General features: G+C 45.3%; 2 protein-coding genes across 4 annotated transcripts in view; both read left to right on the top strand.

Annotated features, from left to right (window-relative positions):
• The window catches only part of AGBL4 (AGBL carboxypeptidase 4), a gene marked incomplete at both ends in the record, with an annotated part of 1,397,496 nt that overhangs the window by 1,121,180 nt on the left and 257,755 nt on the right, over positions 1–18,561 (top strand). The window lies entirely within an intron of this gene.
• Positions 17,673–18,561, top strand: part of BEND5 (BEN domain containing 5) — a gene marked incomplete at its 5' end in the record, with an annotated part of 47,741 nt that continues 46,852 nt past the window's right edge. Inside the window, one exon of one of the 3 annotated variants that reach the window (XM_082615118.1) lies at positions 17,673–17,898. In XM_082615118.1, the coding sequence (XP_082471244.1) occupies positions 17,673–17,898 (226 nt within the window). The remainder of the gene's footprint in view (positions 17,899–18,561) is intronic. The other 2 variants (XM_082615120.1, XM_082615121.1) reach the window with 2 other exon arrangements.

Raw genomic sequence — 18,561 nt, 5'->3', positions numbered from 1 at the left:
AGGCCTAGTGATGGGACAGGGCGAGGGGGCAGTGACCCAGCCTAAGAGTTCTGGGAAGGCTCCCTGGAAGAGATAGTGGCTAAGGTGGATCTCAAAGGTTAAGAAAGAGTTAAGCAAGCAAAGATTGGTGAGCAATGCGTTCTGGAAAGAGGCACAACTTCAACATAAGCATAAGACAGCATGGAATAAAGTGGAATGTGAGGAGAGCCAAGAGATAAGGCAGGGCTCTGATGAACCTGGAGACAAGGAACCTGGACTCCATCCTGAAGGTGATGGGAAGCTACTGAAGGGTTTTAGGCAGGAGAGAAACCTGGCCAGCTTTATGCTTTAAATAGATCACTTTGGCTGGTGGAGAAGAGTATATCAGAGAGGGCCAGCTAGAGGCCTGGAGGCCAGAAGAAATCTTTAGTTTGATGTTTCTGAGTCAAAAGTCAGTTATGCTTTGATAAAATTAATTGGGGAAGATTCAGAAGTGGGAATAAGGACTTTTGTATCTAAAGCTAGATATGAAATGATAACATTTTTACTCCTATATACAATGAGCTGAATTCCCATTCTCTGTGCTATGAACGGTGATGTAAGGGGGCATAATGCCTTCCACCTTTAACTCTTTAAGACTCGGTAATTCTATTTCTCTTCTTAGGATATGAAATGGACGTTTATGTCATTAACCCCCAGGCAGGACACATGCTTTGGGTTCTGCCTTCCTTGTGTCAGAGTATGTTGCCTCTTCAGGCACCTTACCTGTTCTTATGAAAGATGCTATATTTATCACATGGTTGGATAGTGTCAGGATCTATGCCAAGATCAGGGCTCATCATCTGAGTAATATCAGGACCTAGTCTGTGCTCAAGATTGCTGCTCTGTCTATGGTTATGGAGCTGAGAAAATTGTCCAGTTGAGGTCTTTGACATCAAGGCCTTTGGGCTCATTACCACAGTGTCTGCTCTACTTAGCTGCCCTGCCAAACTGTGCCAAAGGATTCTGGGAACATGTACTCAAGGACTCATCTGGTCCTGGCTCTGCCCAACTCTGTATATCTGGAAGCTGTAAGAAAAATGGATACTCCAGATCCCCACAGCCTCTAGTGCTTTCCTCCAAGACAGCACTAATTCACATATTAGAGTCTCCTGTTTCAAGACTGGGAGCTCCTTAAGGGCAGGAGCTCACCTGACTCACCAATTTTTGTGAACTCATTATCCCTGTCCATTTTGATTAAGGAATTTCCTTGTTGCAGGTACTGTGCTAAGAGTTAGAGATACAAAAGTGGACAAGCCACACACAACCTTGGTCTTCGTGAAGAGATGGGTTTGGAATATTTGAGATGCCCTTTAGACCTCAAAGTCCAGATGTCTAGCAAGCAGCCGTATGCATATGTGACAGGAGCTCAGGGGAGGAGTCTGTCTGCTCTAAGTGTGTGAGTACACAAAATAAGAAGACCAGAATTGTAGGGCAAAATTCTGAGAAATACTGACATCTAAAATGTGGGTCAAAGAAGAGGAGCCTACCATGGAGATTGAGGGTTACATAAGAGGAGGCAGGAAGAAAATCAAGACAACTGAAGTCAAGGGGAGCAAAACACTTCTGGAAGAAGACAAGGTCAACAGTGTGAATGCTGCTGAGACCAAATGTAGGAATTCAGTGATGTTGAATCAGTACGTCACTGGTAACCTCAGAGAGCAGGTTCAATACAGGTGTAGGTCAGACTGCAGGGGGGCTGAGGGGTGAATGGGAGGTGAGTAAATGCTGATAGTAAGTGTGGACTGCACTTGTTTTCAAAAAGTTGTGCTTGTGAAGAGGAGGTGAGAAGGAAGAAATGAAAGGTGAGGCAAGGATGAGCAAGGGTTTTGAGGTGGTGCCGGTCATGTTTTGAGGCTGGGAAAGACTTGAGCATGTGCAAGCACAGATAGGAAAGGGCCCTCCAAGAGGGAGAGGTTGGAGATCCAGCACAGAGCACAGCACTCGCTCTGTGAACACTGAGTGTTTTCTGAAACAAATGAGCAGGGGAAGGGTTTCTCTGGGTAGTCTTTGGGTTCTGTCACACCCCACTAACTATTCTAAAAATGTTGATGTGCTTCCTCTTTCTGGAACAGCTGGGCCATTATGAACTACACAAAAACCACCTTTTCAGACTCCCTTGAGGATGTTCGATTTCAGATCTGAGCCAAGGTGCTTCCTCTCCAAGGACCCATGTGGCTGGATTCGCCCCTCCCATGGCAGCACCTAACACTGACTGCCAGGCTCAGCAGAGCCCCAAGGCAGCAGCAAACAGAAAAGTTTCCACTGCAGCATCTTGCCCACCCACTTGGGGAATTAGCATGGGGAAGAAGGTCTACTCTTTGACTGAGGACTTCATGTCTACTTTGAAAAGGCAATAGGGCCGACTGGATAACCCAGACAGCTTGAAAGGGTGTGCTTAGAGACAATAATCTCATTATGATTAATTCAGGCACCCCTTCAATGTTAGTCATCTCCCCTACAAGCTTCCACTAGCTTGGGTAAGGTGCTGAACTTTCTTATTTATACAATGGGAAGCAGTTCATGGGGTTATCATGAAGAGGAGAATGAGCGAACATAAATGAAAGAGCCATGCATGTATTAGATTCTTAATAAATCCACATGTCCTTCCCTTTCTTGCCAGGAGCCAAAATTTCTTTTCCCCCAGTAAGTGCCCAGTCTTGAGTCTAAGGGCCAAAGGGGCTGGACTTAGAAAGAAGAGCATCTTGGGAAGCACGTGGCTGCACCTCAGGATGATACCATCTGTCCCTTGGGCAGGTTTTTGTTCTTTTGTTTTGGGGATCCTGCTGTAAGAGACTTTTAGATTTAATATGTGAAATGAAAATCCAGATGAGATAATAAATTGGGGGGAGTGGGAGGGTTGTGAGAGAAATGTCCTTCGTGTTATAAGAAGGATCCTTTGCTTTATCACAAAGTTTCTTTAAATATGTGCTCCCCCGTTGCAATTAAGAACTTGTCTGCAGATCATCAATTATCTGGCAGAGAGGTTTGGCTGGAAGGAATACGGCTGGGAGACACAGCTGGAGAGTTGGGAGCTTGTGCCAAGTGAGATCCCATCAGAACCAGAGGCAGTAAAGCTCAGAAATGACTGTGTAAGTCTGGAACAAGAGGGAAGTCAATTTCCACGGGCTGAGTATGCAGGCACGCTGAGACGTCTAGCCAGGCTGGATGGGTGGGTAAGTGGACCATTTACCAAATCAGGGAAGGTCGGAGGGAGAACAGGTAGGACGAGGTATGAATGGGGGTCGAAAGAAGGGTCTCGTTCAGTTTGGGACATTTTGAATAAGAGGTGTCTGTGGGATATCAAAGTGGAGAAGAAAGTCTAGAAGGCAGATAAATGGCACTGTACTCCAAGCAGTGCTTAAATATTTGTAGTTTCCTGAAAGTTCCAAAACTAGCTCACACTTCTCTGCTTGTGCACACACCAAATGGTGTCTCCCCTCCCTACCCTCTCATACCTGCAGAGCTTCTAGCCATCCTTCAGGTGTCATCTCCAAATATAGGGAATAGTCAGGCAGCCACAGACTGTCCATTTCCTTGGACAATCTACCTCCACATAGACACTGGGCCTCCATTAGCATTGGGCCTCACAAGAAGCCTTCCTTCCTGGCTTAACCAAGATTACATAATTGAATAAATGTAACAGGCTCAGCACAGGGAACTCAATAAATGTTATTCCACTTCTTCTGTTGCAATTATTGAATTGGCCCCCTCATATGTCTCCTCAATTGTATGAGTTTCCTAAGGCTGCCAAAACAAAGTACCACAAACTGGGTGGCTTACAACAACAGAAATGTATTCTCTCCCTGTTATGGAGGCTAGAAGTCCAAAATCAAGGTGTCAGCAGAGCCATGCTCACTCTGAGGCTCTGTTTCTGCTTCTTCCTAGTTTCTGGTGGTGGCCGTCATCCTTTGGCCTTCCTTAGCTTACAGCTGCATCACTCCAATCTCTGCTCTGTAGTCACATGGCATTATCCCTATGTGTCTCTGTCTTCACATATCATTTTTCTTTTCTTAGAAGGACATCAGTCATATTGGATTGGACCCGCTTTAATGACCTCGTTTTAACTTGATTCCACAGACACCCTATTTTCAAATAAAGTCACGTTCACAGATATGAGGGGTTAGGACTTCAACGTAGCTTTTGGCGGGGGACACAATTCAACCCATAACACTGAGGAAAAAATTATTTCCTGCAGGGTAAGGCCCATGTCTTTTTTGTCTCTGTCACAACACTTAGCACAGTGCCTGGCTCAAAGAAAGTGGTCCAGGAAATATTTTTTGAGTTTTGGCTGTACACCTGTGCTTTCTAAATCAGATTCTTTAATGCTTTGTTTACACCAGTGTCCACTGTGTGCAAAGATCTGGGCTGGATGCTTTCTGTATGTTCTCTTATTTAATTGTATCTATCAAGTACCCTGGGAGGTAAATGAACCTACACCACAGATAAGGAAACCAAACTTCAGAGAAGTCAAGTGACTTGCTTAGATCTGCACAACTAAAGGGCTGTGGAGCAGGGATTTGAGCTCAGGTTTATCTGATTTCAAAGCTCAGATCACTCTGCTACATTCTGCTGCCTTTTCTTTCCTCTTTGTTTCAGTCAGGCCTCTTTGGGAGTCCAGACTGCATCAGCTATGCTTAGGGCAACTCCCCCAAAATGGGTTGGGTTCATGCTTTGGCCAGAGTGTTGGAGAGTCCCATTGATGGGGGTGGGGGAGTACAGAGAGGGCAGATGGAAGTGACAGCGGACATCCCCTCCCCAACTAGGAGAGGCTTCTTCTTGATGCTAACCCTTGAAAATGATGAATTATGTATGGTTCTCTAGGAGTAGGTAAGCTAATGCCATAGGCATGGATGAGAGCACCTTTTTCTGAAGACTTTCCCCTGTAATCAAGAGAGAGCATGGCGATATAGGACAGAGGAAAGGCCCACCAGAAGCTGTGTTCCAGGACTGATTTAGTCAAAGAAAAACTTTTTGACTTTGGGTAAATTATTGTCCTTCTGTCTTCAGTTTAATCATTTCTATAATGGGAGGTTTGGGCTATAAGTTCTCTGAAGTCACTATTCTTGGTTTCCTGCTTCTATAGATTCTGTTTCCGTCTTATAATGCTATTTTAAGGTGTTTATTACTCTGCCAAGAAAAAAAAAAAAAGAACCTTCAGGATGAAATTTCTTTATGCCAAGGAAAAGATTTTTTTCTTTTCCCTTTCTTTGCATGCAGAGCTCTTCTTTGCTTCCCCCATGTCTACCTTTTCATTCTGGTAACCCTCACAGGTTTCGTCAGTGGCAACAAGCACCATCTGGCATGGCCCTTCCTTTTCATAATACTAAAGATAAGGATTTGCTCAAAAAATTAAAACCATGTTGACAGTGCTTATCTGGCTCCTATGTTGGTAAAGCTGTTTTGTTCTCTTGCTGTGACCTGTCCAAACAGAGAGATGGAAGAAAAAAATGGTGCATATGTCCAACTTGTTTAGCTTGGGGCAGTTTTGCAGCCCCCTTGCCAAGTGTAAGCAGGGTAATTTCATTTCCTATGCTGCTTTCAGCCTCTTGAAAGTGTGCAGGCCCTAAGTGAACATTTCCTGGAAGACGCTTTCTTCCTTGGACATTGAACATCTCAAGTGGAAAAATGTACCTCGTTGTTTGTGCAATTGAAATCTGCCTCCACTCGGGGCGGGGTAAGAGTCAGAGAGAGAGAGTTTTGATCATTTCATCATTAAAATCACAGCAGCAGAGATGGGTTGGCTTGGGGAAAAGAATGTTTCTCTTGCCAAGAGTCCATGTGCCAGCTGTCTCCTACGCCGATGAGTCTGGATGCCTGAGGACCACAGAGTCCTTCCCCTGATGACTTGGAGTTACTAATAACTGTTCACATGTTCCAACAGCAAATTTAAATTTATAGCCTTAATGTATATGTCCCCCTACACCGCTGCCTTTCATGAGTTTTCTTTGCATCTTGTCCCCTAAGGAAGTAGGGGACAGGGTTTGGATTTTTCATTCAAGTACCCCTTACTCTACCCAAATCACAGTTGGTGCTATCAGATATATCAGCTAGCAGGAAGAAGAGTACAGCCTCCCAGATTCTACATGGAATTGGTAAGGGAATGAACACACCTACCAAATGACAAGTAGTATGCCAGGGACCACAGGAAGCAACAGAGCAGAGTGGGAACTTCATACTAGGTTTGAATCCAGGGTGTAACTTGAGCCCTCACTTTCCCTCTCTGAACCTTAGCTGATGCATCTGTAAGGTTATTATGAGCGCTGCATGTGAAGCACCTAGCATTACCAGGGACAGATCAGAAATCTCAATAAATTTCAGTCCTTTTCTTTGCCTTTTCCTCTCTTTTACATATATTATCTCATTTGCTTTTCTCAACAATCCTAAAAGTTTGGTTTCCCATTTTATAGATAAGAAAACTGACTGGTTCTCTGCTGTTTCCCAAGTATTAAGAAAAGCTTCTGGCATATAATCAACGCTCAACAAATAGTCATTAGTAGATGAATGAATGACTGAGAGAGGCAGTCTTACAGGAGTTAAGAATCTTGCCCAGAATTTCACAGCTAGTATTCCAGATGAGTTAGGACACAAGGCAGGACATCACAGAAAAATTCATATAAGGATACAAAAAAAAGAACCCAGAAATGGGAACAGAAAAGCGTAACATAATTCATCCTTTGTTATGATTGAGAACACTGTTTCACAATTTCAAAGGCATGTTTTAAATGTACAAAAGCTGAACATAATTTTAAAAGCAGACAATAAAACCCCAAACTCAGCTAAGTCCTAAAACTTTTTAAAAGTACCAATCTTATTAAGGTCCCAGCTTTCTTAAACATGGCATACTGCCCCAGCATTGGCCAGGAAGAGGATGGTGGGTGGCATCTCTGCAGTAATACTGCCCAGTCTTTGGGAAGAGGGAGGGGAAGATACTTCGTCCCAAAATACCTGGCTTCTGGGGATCCATCCTGTCATTACCCTGTGACCTCCTAAGAGGGAAAGGTAATAGAGACTCTCTCGGAAGATGAGAATGAAAAAGACAACTGGTTTTCATGGAACCTACTGTGTGTGAGGCACTGAGCCTGCCAGGCACCTTACACGCGTAGTCTGTTAGACCCCATGACAGCCTTATAAGACTCTATTTGACAGTTGAAAAACCTGACAGAGATTTGCCCACGGTGATGGAGCGATAATTGAACCCAAATCTGGGTCTAAAGCCTGTGCACATTTCATTTTTCCTATGGCCTCATACCCCCTTCTGTGCTGGGCTGCCTCTCCACTGTGGGTCCTGAAGCCAGAAGCAGAGCTCAGTGATTGGAGACCCTTTGATGGCTCAGCAAAGTGGCAGGATGCATTAGCAGGGTGGAGGGGCGCTGTCCAGTGACTTACTCTGCCTATCAGTTGAGTTAAACTCTCTGGCCCCTTTATCCAGCGTCTCAAATACCCTTGTGTGTCTTGCTTCTGTCTATCCTGTATCTTAGGGAAAAAAAGGGCCTCACCTTTATCTCTTTTTCCTCTATTCTAGCCATTTATTTTCCATGATAATAAAGGTGTGCCTGATAGTAAAGGAGGGGAGGTGGGGTTTTGATACCCTACACATCAATTCACCCACCACCAGCACTAAAGTAATATATGAACAAAACTATCAACAACAACAACAAAAAATGTGTGGCATGTTTTATACGTGAGTCATTTTCCATTATAATAGAAAAACTTAGAGGTCAAGAACTTTTTCTTTTGGTTGGCATAATAGGTGGCCCTATTGTGGTACTAAATAAGGAAACTGATTTTGAGTAAATAAAAGAAAGTCGTTCTTATACTGCAGATTGAATCTAGTACACTCCCATCCACCACAACATAGGATGAAAATATTAATGAACTCCAGGATGTTTTTGGAGATAGTGCCTGCCAGGGTCTCACCCGGACCAATCAAAGTGGTCTAGACATCCCTAGAAAACCAGCATATGACCTTCTGAGCATGGATGATCCATCATCTACCCATTCTAGCTAGAAAGGCACAAATCACCCTCAGTGGGGCAAGAGTCAGACTCAGAGGGAGCCAGAACTGGGGTAGAAGTCCGGAGTTGGACCTCTAGAGTCAGGTAGTCCGAGTCTGAATCCTGGCTCCAGCATTTACTCCTGTGTGACATTGGGCAAGTTACCTAATATCCCTATGCCTTGGTTTCTTCAACTCTAAAATGAGGCTGATACTAATATAGTACCTGCCACCCAGGATTGCTTTGAGGATTAAATGAGAAATGTATGTAAAGCCTTCCACAAAACATTCCACAAAAGTTCATGGCCATTATTCCTATTCTTGTTCTTATTCCTCCAAGTGATAGCAGGGTAAGAATGGGGTGGGAGTGACACTTCTCACAGAGACTTCTCTCACTGGAGCTCTCTGATCCTCTTTTGTTCTAGCTCAGAAGAGGCTCCCTCCAGACCATGGGGTAACAGGTAATCCCCAGGTTGTCCCTGGCCATCAACAGAGAGTGTAAGAATATAGAAATCTGCTTGAGCAGTTAGAAACCTCAGAGTTCTTGAAACATTCGGCGTCTCTGGAGTAAGTAACCATGGTTTCAGAAACCCCAGATAAAGTAGTCATAGTAGTCATATCATCAGTATTCTCAGAATCATTAGCTACTCAATTTAGGGATGCTTGGAACCCTAAGATATATATTGGACTTTCCCCTAAGATCTAGTTCTCAGATTTCTAGTCAGGATTCGAGCCTCTAAGAAAGGGAAGTGGGGATTAAACTCCACAATCAATTCAGCTCCTTGTTGCCCAGGAAACTCTGAGGCAAGGCCCATATCAAAACAGCCCTTGAAACCAGGCTTTGTTTTTTGTTTTTCTTGTTTGTTTGTTTGTTTTGAGGTTTTTTGCGGTACGCAGGCCTCTCACTGTTGTGGCCTCTCCTGTCGCGGAGCACAGGCTCCGGACGTGCAGGCTCAGCGGCCATGGCTCACGGGCCCAGCCGCTCCGCGGCACGTGGGATCTTCCCGGACGGGGGCACGAACCCGTGTCCCCTGCATCGACAGGCAGACTCCCAACCACTGCGCCACCAGGGAAGCCCCAAAACAAGGCTTTGGATCAAGAACCTGAGGTTCAGGTCTTTTCCACATGACTATAAACAACTCCTATCTCCTCTATAAGTCTTAGTTTCCTCATCAGAAAAATGGAAATATAAAATCTCATGGGTGTTCTGAAAATAATAAAGGAGATATGTCTAAAGCAGCCACTATATTGGGCTTCCCTGGTGGTGCAGTGGTTGAGAGTCCGCCTGCCGATGCAGGGGAGACGGGTTCGTGCCCCGGTCCGGGAAGATCCCACATGCCGCGGAGCGGCTGGGCCCGTGAGCCATGGCCACTGAGCCTGCGCGTCCGGAGCCTGTGCTCCGCAATGGGAGAGGCCACAACAGTGAGAGGCCCGCGTACTGCAAAAAATAAATAAATAAATAAATAAATAAAGCAACCAGTATAGATCCTATCACAGGAATCAATAATTGTTAGTTACATTTTCATTCCTTTCTTCTGATTTTGTACTGAATTTATGGTATGGTTAGGATATGTTCTTAAGAAAATCAGAGTTATTCATGGTTTGCTGTGTGCTTCTGAGAAGACTTAATTCCCTGAATGAATGTTCCGTCAATTCCCTGAATGAATGTTCCATTGTGTGCCTCTGACCCAGAATAGCAGCCCAGAGTTATCAAACAAAAGCCTAAGAGTGGATGGAAATGTGGGGTTCACCCTGGCCCTCTGTGGACCTCTGAAGGGCAGACATTCTGAGCCATGGGTGCTTGAGATGAGCAGAGATCGTAACCAGAGGACTAGAATGTGGTCTTTGAAGGAAAGTTGCCCTGTTACCTCCCAAACAATGTTGGAATCATCAGAAGACTAGAATGAGTCAGGGTTCCCCCTGAGTAGGGGGTTAGAGTCCATGACATCCAGCCAACAGCAGGGTAAGAAGAAAGTGTAGCCTTGTAGGATGAGGCAAAATCACCATCTTATGTCCTGGGAAGCCCAGGGACTGTGTCAGTGAGGTTCCTGATGCTATTACATTATTGTTGGTTCCAGTGTATGTCAACTATATATGATTGTGCACGTGACTATTTTTTTGTAATTATATGCAATTTTTTCTCTCCTTGTATTTAGAACAACATTTTGAAAATGTCAAGCTGTCTAGTCGCTCTAAGGGAAAACTACAAAAGGGGTTTTATTGTTTTGGGGAGCCAGATTATGGGAGCTAGACATGGTGGGAGCCCAGAAACAGAGAGACACTCACAAGAGAAAGGTAAGACTCAGAGGAACAAAACAAGGCCCTTGGGACACCTCTCCCTCCTCACCTTTGGGGGCTTCTCTCTTCTCCAGGGTCTATGTTTCAGACATGCATTCATTCAGCAAGTGTTTGTTTAGGGTCTGCCTTGTGCCAGGCTAAGTGCTAGGATACAGTGGTGAAGAGGAAAGATAGGGTCTCTTCTCTGGTGGAGTTTTCAATCTAGTGGCAGAGACAGACAATAATAGAATAAATATATGTTATATACTGTGATAAGTTCCATGAAGAAAAATATAAGAAGCTGTGGAAATAGGTAGCAGGTTCCTGAGCTAGTCTGTGGAGGGGGCTGGGAAGAACAAGCCAGGCAGGCCTTTCCTAGGGAAGTGACATTTCAGCTGAAAAGTAACAGAATGAGCTAATTTAATAAGGGAAACCAGAGGCAGCTTCTAAAACTAATAGTCCCGTAATTGAAATTCATAGTTGAGGCAAGTTGCATCCTTCCCAGGCAAGCCAATTTTTTTTTAAGTTTTGTTTTTTGTTTTTAAAGTTATTTATTTATTTATTTATTTATGGCTGTGTTGGGTCTTCGTTGTTGCACGGGGGCTTTCTCTAATTGCGGCGAGTGAAGGCTACTCTTCATTGCGGTGCGCGGGCTTATCATTGCAGTGGCTTCTCTTGTTGTGGAGCATGGGCTGTAGGTGTGTGGGCTTCAGTAGTTGTGGCACATGGGCTCAGTAGCTGTGGCTCGTGGGCTACAGAGCACAAGCTCAGTAGTTGTGGCGCACGGGCTTAGTTGCTCCGCGGCATGTGGGATCTTCCCGGAGCAGGGCTCAAACCCATGTCCCCTGCATTGGCAGACGGATTCTCAACCAGTGCGCCACCAGGGAAGTCCCAGGTAGGCCCATTTCTTTGTTTCTTTTTCAAAACCAATTCAAATGCTCTTCCCTTGTGACAGCATTTCTTCTTTCTCTTCTATTCATAAACTTCTTTTGGTCTTCAACCATGGGGAATTCTTTTGCTTTGTGTTGCTTATGTGGAGTACACACACCTAGATGAAAATGCCTGGATTCGGATCATCTGTGTAACCAGCTCCTGAGTGTGACCCACATGAGATCAAAATATAGCAGAGGTCTGATTGGTTGAACTTGACCATTGTGTTGACTGCTTGATCAGGCGTTCACAAGGCTTCAGATTGCTGTAAATGCGTCTGCATGTTACATTTTATATAATACATACAAGTTTTTATTTCTTCTAAAAAAATACTCAAAAAGTCCACTTGAAAGAATGAATGGCTCCAAACACATTATGTTGGAAGTGTTTGCTGCAGGTTTGGGCAAGGCCTATAGCCTCAGAGACGTTTGAACCTGTGAGATCTGGGAACTCCTTTGGTGACTACCACCTGTGCCCACAGGCTCTGGTTTAAAGGGTGTTGCACTGGGATGGAAGCACTGTGGAGTGCTTGTTGGATAATTATCAGCATAGTTTAGTTCATTATATTCAATTTGACTCAGTAAACATTTATTAGGCATCTTTCAGCATGGGGATAAGAGCTCTAGTAATAATAATGATAATAATATAGTAATAGGAACTATCGTATACTGAGAACTCACTATATGTCAGGCACTGTACCAAGCATTTTACATGGATTATTAAAATGTTAATTCTCATAACAACCCTATGAAGCTGTATTAATATTTCCATGAAAAAAGTGAGGCTTGGCGAGATTAAGAAACTTGTCCATGGCCACACTTACTAAAAATAACCTTACTTATTAGGCCAGGATTTGTATATAGGACCTAAGACTACAATATACTGTCTTCAGTTCACCCTGGTATGTCATTTTTCAAACAAAGAAATTATTGTGCCCAAGAGAGGTTACATAGAAATTTCAGAGCCCTGTATATTTACCCTGAAAATAATATCTTGGATTTGTTGAGCAATGCTTTTTTCTTTTTTAAAATTATTTTTATTTATTTTATTTTTAGTTGTGTTGGGTCTTTGTTGCTTCACGTGGCCTTTCTCTAGTTGTTTCGAGCAGGGGCTACTCTTCGTTGCTGTGCGCAGGATTCTCATTGCGGTGGCTTCTCTTGTTGCGGAGCACGGGCTCTAGGTACTCAGGCTTCAGTAGTTGTGGCACGTGGGCTCAGTAGTTGTGGCTCACAGGCTCTAGAGTGCAGGCTCAATAGTTGTGGCACACGGGCTTAGTTGCTCCGCGGCATGTGGGATCTTCCTGGACTAGGGCTCAAACCCGTGTGCCGTGCTTTGGCAGGCGATTCTTAAACACTGCGCCACCAGGGAAGCCCCGGTTGAGCAATTCTTATGCAACTGCCATGTTACCTTAAAATCTTCCAACTCAGAGGTGCTCAACTGGTCTGATGTTAGAATAATCTGGGAATTAAAAATAAATCATTTCCCAGGTCCCGTCCCCAGACGAATTGAATCAGGATCTTGGGGGATAGGACCTGGGAGTGGGACATTTTTTTAAGTTCCCCAGGTGGTTCTGATACACAGAGAGGGTAAAAACTCCTGCCCCAAACCTCATAATACATTCAGAAGATACATATCATTAGCCTCATTTTATGTGTAAGCAAACTGAGTTTCAGGGAGGCAAAGTGTCTTGCCCAAAGTTACAGCAAAAATGTGGCAAAGTCAGGATTTAATCCTTGGTCTGATTCTGAAGCCCATATTCCTTTGGCCCTCCAGGTGGTCACATACATGACAAGTTGGCATTCGCTCTAACTCCAGGCAGTGTTCACTGGGCTTTGAGGTTGTACTCAATGAGCACCTCCTCTCTTCCTTCCCCCTGTCTCCTGCCCTCTCCTCCTCTGCCCAAAACCCCACCACCAGAGTCAACCAGATTTCATTATCAGGAGTTCACACAGATATACTGGGTTGATACCACTGCCTTTGGGTGATAGTAGCAGCTCAGGGTAATGCCCAGCATGGGCCTCCCAACAGTCCCAGATCCTCCTGGCCATGTATCAACATTCCTTCCTTGAATCAGCCTGAGAAGACAATAGCCCTGAGCTCATAGTACAGCAAGTTGCTTTTCTGGGCAGAATAAAAAAAAATAAAAAATTTAAAAAGCAAATACTTAAAACGTCAAATTAAATATCACAGGGAGAAAAGGCAAAATCATGAAAAAATGTGGTCAATCATTAGCAGAGAGGTTGAAAAGACACGCTCCAGTTGCTTTAAAAACTCACAGAAACCAGGTCTCCTTAAAATAGTTTTACAAAGTACACTGAGAATTCCATGCAGTAATATGAAACATAAGTCCCCCTGCTGCCCCTGATCATGCTTCAGCTGGCTAAGCTGAAGGAGCTTGACATTAACCCAAGGCTCTGCAGAACTCAACAGGAAAGTGCAATGCAGACACAGTTGCAAACCTGCCCCATATGTGTACATTTTCTGCTCCATTAAAATGACTTGGACAAGAGGCAAAGTACATCTGGCTGGTAGAAAGAGGGAGTTAGGGGAGGGGCAGGGAGAGGACAGTCAACCTCATCACAGGCCTCCCACTCCCCAATCTTGCTTCCCCCCAATCCTTACCCCACACTGCTTCTAGTCTAAAATGTCTAAAATGCAAATATGACCGCAGGCCTTCCAGGATTCCCCAGAGCCAAACTGCTTTGTTAATTTTCTTAACTCTCTCATGGGGTTTATAATACCCACTTCAAAGGTTCAGTGTGAAATTAATTGAAATCATATATATTTGTTGCCTGGCATGCTTGGTTTGTAAGTAAACTTTGGAGGAAAAGTAGATATCACAATGATCATCACTGAAACCAGGTCATATGAGGAGAGACAGGTGAAGGAAGTGAAGATGTCTGGGCAGAAGACAAACAAGATCCTAATGAGATAGGATCCCCAGTTCTTCCATATCTGATGGGCTGGCATGAGACTCTTGGTGGTGAACCTAGTATGACAGCTACAAGGTGAAAGCTTCTCCCTCAGTGGAAGTATGAAAGACCTTTCTAACAGTCAGTAGTGTCCCAAAGATAAGGCGTGCTGGTAAACTTCCTAACATTAGAACTATATAAGAAGCATCTGGATGAGCACTTGGCAGGGATATTGAAGAGGGGATTCAACTGTGATTTGGTTGAACTTGACATTTTTAGCCACCTCTTTAAGTATGACATCTGTACTTTTGAACTGTCTTTGTGTGCCAATCAATGAATCATCCATCAACAGCTTTAGTTTCTGGTATGTGTAAAGCCTGGGGCAACAGTCTCTGGATCAAAGAGGTACTTTGACTCTGGTTTTCACTAGGATGGAGGAGGCACACTTAGTAGTTTCTCTAGAAGCTGTGTTAAAAGACTGACTATGTGATACACACAGAAAGTAGAAACTCTGGGTGTCTTTCTGTTGCCCTTAGGCTGCTGAAGTGTGTCTCTTTGAGTATCTTGTACATACCATTGCTTCTCTAGAATCCATTCTGTGCACCTACATGCAAAGTGAATTGAGTCCGTGTTTACTCTGTTGGCATCCACGTCATTATTTGTTCTTTTCTTCTTTCTGGGTTCTTGGAAAATGGAACTGCCCCCTTATGAGAATGATTTACACTGACTTGGATGGGGAATTTGTTTGAACCTGAGGGTGCAGTGATGCTTAATATGTTCATGGATGCGTCTGTCTCACAAGAAGTAGAATCAGTGATCTGCACTTTGATCACCAGGAATGGGAAAGACAGAGTTGGGATTCAGCCCCAACTCTGAAAAGAAGGGACAAATGTTCAGAAAAACCACGCAAGAGGTTTGTTATTCGTGCTGTGTCTTTCTTTAATGCATTTGTTTTATAAGCATTTTCTCCCCAGCCCTGTGCTAGGATCCTGGGATGCTGAGGTTACATGGCTTTTTTGTCCCCCCTCAAAGAGCTCATTCAAATGAGGGAAGATAAAAGGTGCTGGGACAAAATAGTAGAAAGAAACTGCCTGTGCTTGAGGAGAGAGGCTGGTTGGGGAAGCTTCAGAGAGGAGGTGACATCTGAGCTGGCCTTCAGGGGAGGCTGAGGTCACTGTGCACTCCAGGAGGAAGAACTTCCCAGGATGAGGGCAGAACCAAGCACAAAAGCTTGAGAACTGATAAAACATGCTCTCTTGGGAAATGTCAAATAGTGTAATGTTTCTGGAGTGTACTGTGTGCAGGAAGGTGGTAGAGATGAGACTGGTAATGTATTTTGAGGTCACTCTCATTTAGATGGGCTAGGAGGTTAGCCATGGTGCTACTTGAAATTATTTCACAAACATAGTTTGGAGCTTCATGGTATTTCATTAAATATGGCCAGCTCTGCACGACTCACCTTGTGAATTATTAGAAGTCTTGCTACACATTACTTCTCCTTGACCACCATAGGAATGTATTCTTAAAATAAAAACTCATGTAAGATCAGTCCAAAGAAATCATAATCATGAAGATAAACCTGCTGGAACAATTCAGAGTGGCTCCTCTTTTTCCACAAGTATGTGGGCAACAAAGGTTCAACATCTGCATCAGGACAACATGTGTTCATAACTGGCTGTCACTGCATATATGCCAGAGGCTAAGTTTAAGGGAACTAGATCTGACCTGTACATTTGGATCTGGGAGCTGCATGTTGATGGCCTTCACCTGTATAATGTACTCCCCAAATCACAGTGAAATAATCTAGAGGTTTTTGGTTTATCTACTTAATCATTAGTGTAGCTGATCTGAAATGTGAGCCCAGCACTTTTTTAAAAAAAATAACGTGTAATGCTTTCTGATTATAAAGTAATCCCTGCTTATTGTGGAAAATAGTTATATAAACAACAAAGGAAAATAAAATCGCCCACCACTACTAAGAAACAACATTTTGGTACATTTATTTTGTCGTTTTCTTACAGGTTGAGTTCATTAAAATGAATTTTTAAAAAAATATAACATTTAATTCAGTCTGCCACCTCAATTCAGCATTCCTCTATGAGAACACTTTTCTCACCATAACATAATTATTTACTTATACGTTTTTAATACTTTCAGACCAGATTGTAAGTGTTTCCAGGACAAGAGAAGGTGTGTTATTCATATAGTAACCTAATTATGGCACCGGAATCCAAAATTGATACTCAAGTTCTGGTACACTGTCTTACACCACAAGAGATCCAGGTGTTTGTGCTGTCTGTTCATCTCTCTATACCACCAGCCCTTAGCCCAGAATCTGGCATGTAGCATATACCCAGTGAATATTGGTCGCTTGAATAAAAGTATGGGTGTGACTGAATGGCTGGGTGAATGTGGATTTTTATTTATTATTATTTTTCACCCCAACTTCACTGAGCCCCTGTCAGGTGCCAGGAATATAAGTAGTCATATCTGATACAAAGCCCACCCTCTCAGAGGCGTCAGTGCGAGGATGCTGACCCCCTCTAATGTAGGATGGGGTTCCTATGACACAGAGCCCAGTCAGAACTCCTCGAGGTGCTCCAGAAGTGCCCAGCTAGCCCTGGGTTTGCCTTCTTCCGACCACGACCACCCCTCCACTCCCTGCTCATTCCAACTGGTCCCAGTTCAGTGGCAGGCATTCTGTGGAGGGGTGCTTCACTGGAGGAAGACTACAGCGGAGAAAAGCTACACTGCTTCCTCCAGCTGAGAGGGCCCTTGACAAACACTCCACTGCCCCAGCCAGCTGGTCCAACTGGAAATCCCAGATAAGCCCCAGTTTCTGGTCAGAACTAGTTTGGCAGCACAGGGGGAACATTTCTGGCTGACTGACCCTCCCCACAGGGGAGCTGGCGGTTTTTGCCAAAAAGAAAAAAACAATGAACTAAAGGAGTTGAGAGGAGCGGTTTCAATTATTTGATACACTTCAAAATTCCGCTCTCTTGCAAGTGCAATTTTACACTTAGGAATCCAAACAAGATTGCCCCCTGCCCTGCATTTATTCTCTCACACTCTCCTCTCCTGTGCAGTGCAGTTTTGTTGCAATGCAATTTGTTTTGTACTGCGGCTGTTGAAGCCACAAATCCTGCACGCAGCGCGACTTTGAATATTAGTCAATGCATTTTTTTTCCTGCAAGGCTATTGTTATCATTATCGCGATTTAGCGTCTCTGCCCTTTCCCCTCCCTCGGCGAATCGCGCTCCGGCTGTGATTGCTCGGGTCTGACTTCGCGAGTGGCGGTGCGCTTCCAAACCCCCTCCTCCGCCCCCCGCCCCCCTCCCTCCAGGTTCCGCGCCCAGGCGAGAGCAGCCGATTGGCAGAGCGGTGCTTTCAGGAACAATAACAGCGGGGGGAGCTGGGGTCCCGGGAGCCGCCCCCGCCCCCCGGCCCGGCCGCGCGGCTCGCGCCCCCCGCCGGCTCCCCACCTCCGCGCCCGCCCCGCGGGCTGACCGGCCGACCGGGGCCCGCCCCCGGCGCCCACCATGTACGCCTTTGTGCGGTTCCTGGAGGACAACGTCTGCTACGCGCTGCCCGTGTCGTGCGTGCGCGACTTCAGCCCCCGCTCGCGGCTGGATTTTGACAACCAGAAGGTGTACGCCGTGTACCGGGGCCCGGAAGAACTGGGCGCCGGGCCCGAGAGCCCCCCGCGCGCCCCCCGCGACTGGGGCGCGCTGCTGCTCCACAAGGCCCAGATCTTGGCGCTGGCAGGTGAGCGAGCGGTCCGGGAGGGACTCGGGGGCCGGGCGGGGGCCGGGAGCCGGGTAGGGGGCCGGGGGGAGCCGCTGCTTGTTCCGGCCCCCTTCTCCTATCCCGTAGGCTTTTCTTTGGGGGACGGGGTGTCTCTAGAAGGCCAGACCAGTTAAAAATACGGGATGGTGCCCTTTGTCTTCCCCGCCTCCCCGACACCTCCCGCGCTGTCAGTCTGTCTCCATCTCTCTGTGTCTGTCCTACTCTTACTGTTTCTGTCTCTTCTCCGGCTCCCTCACTTTCCTGTTCTCTCCCCGCCTGTTTGTACCTTCATTTCTCTGTCTCTCACCTCTTTACCTCTCTCGCAGTTCCTTCCCTCTCTGCTTCTTCTGTCTCCTTAAGTTTCTCTAGCTGTCTGTCTCTCCCTTTAAGGCCCTTAGTACCGCCTGAGAGTGAGAGGCAAGGCTTGATATTGTCAGACTCTGCCAGGTGGGAGTCCCTCTTCACAGAGGGAAGCTATGACATCCTTGTCCCATTCGGGCCATCATTGGACAGGATGAAGAGGCCTTGATCACTGGGTACTGGGTGCCACTCTCTCCTGCCCCTCCCTGGCTAGGTGGCAGAGGTAAAGCAGCAGTGGCACTTAGCATCCCTCAGACTCCACACCCCTTTTGAATCTCCCAG

This window comes from Mesoplodon mirus (genome assembly GCF_964341445.2).
Source record: "Mesoplodon mirus genome assembly, chromosome: 3".
Classification (NCBI taxonomy): Eukaryota; Metazoa; Chordata; class Mammalia; order Artiodactyla; family Ziphiidae; genus Mesoplodon; species Mesoplodon mirus.
The sequence above is the reverse complement of the archived record's forward strand: the minus strand, read 5'-3'. Positions and strand labels throughout refer to the sequence as shown.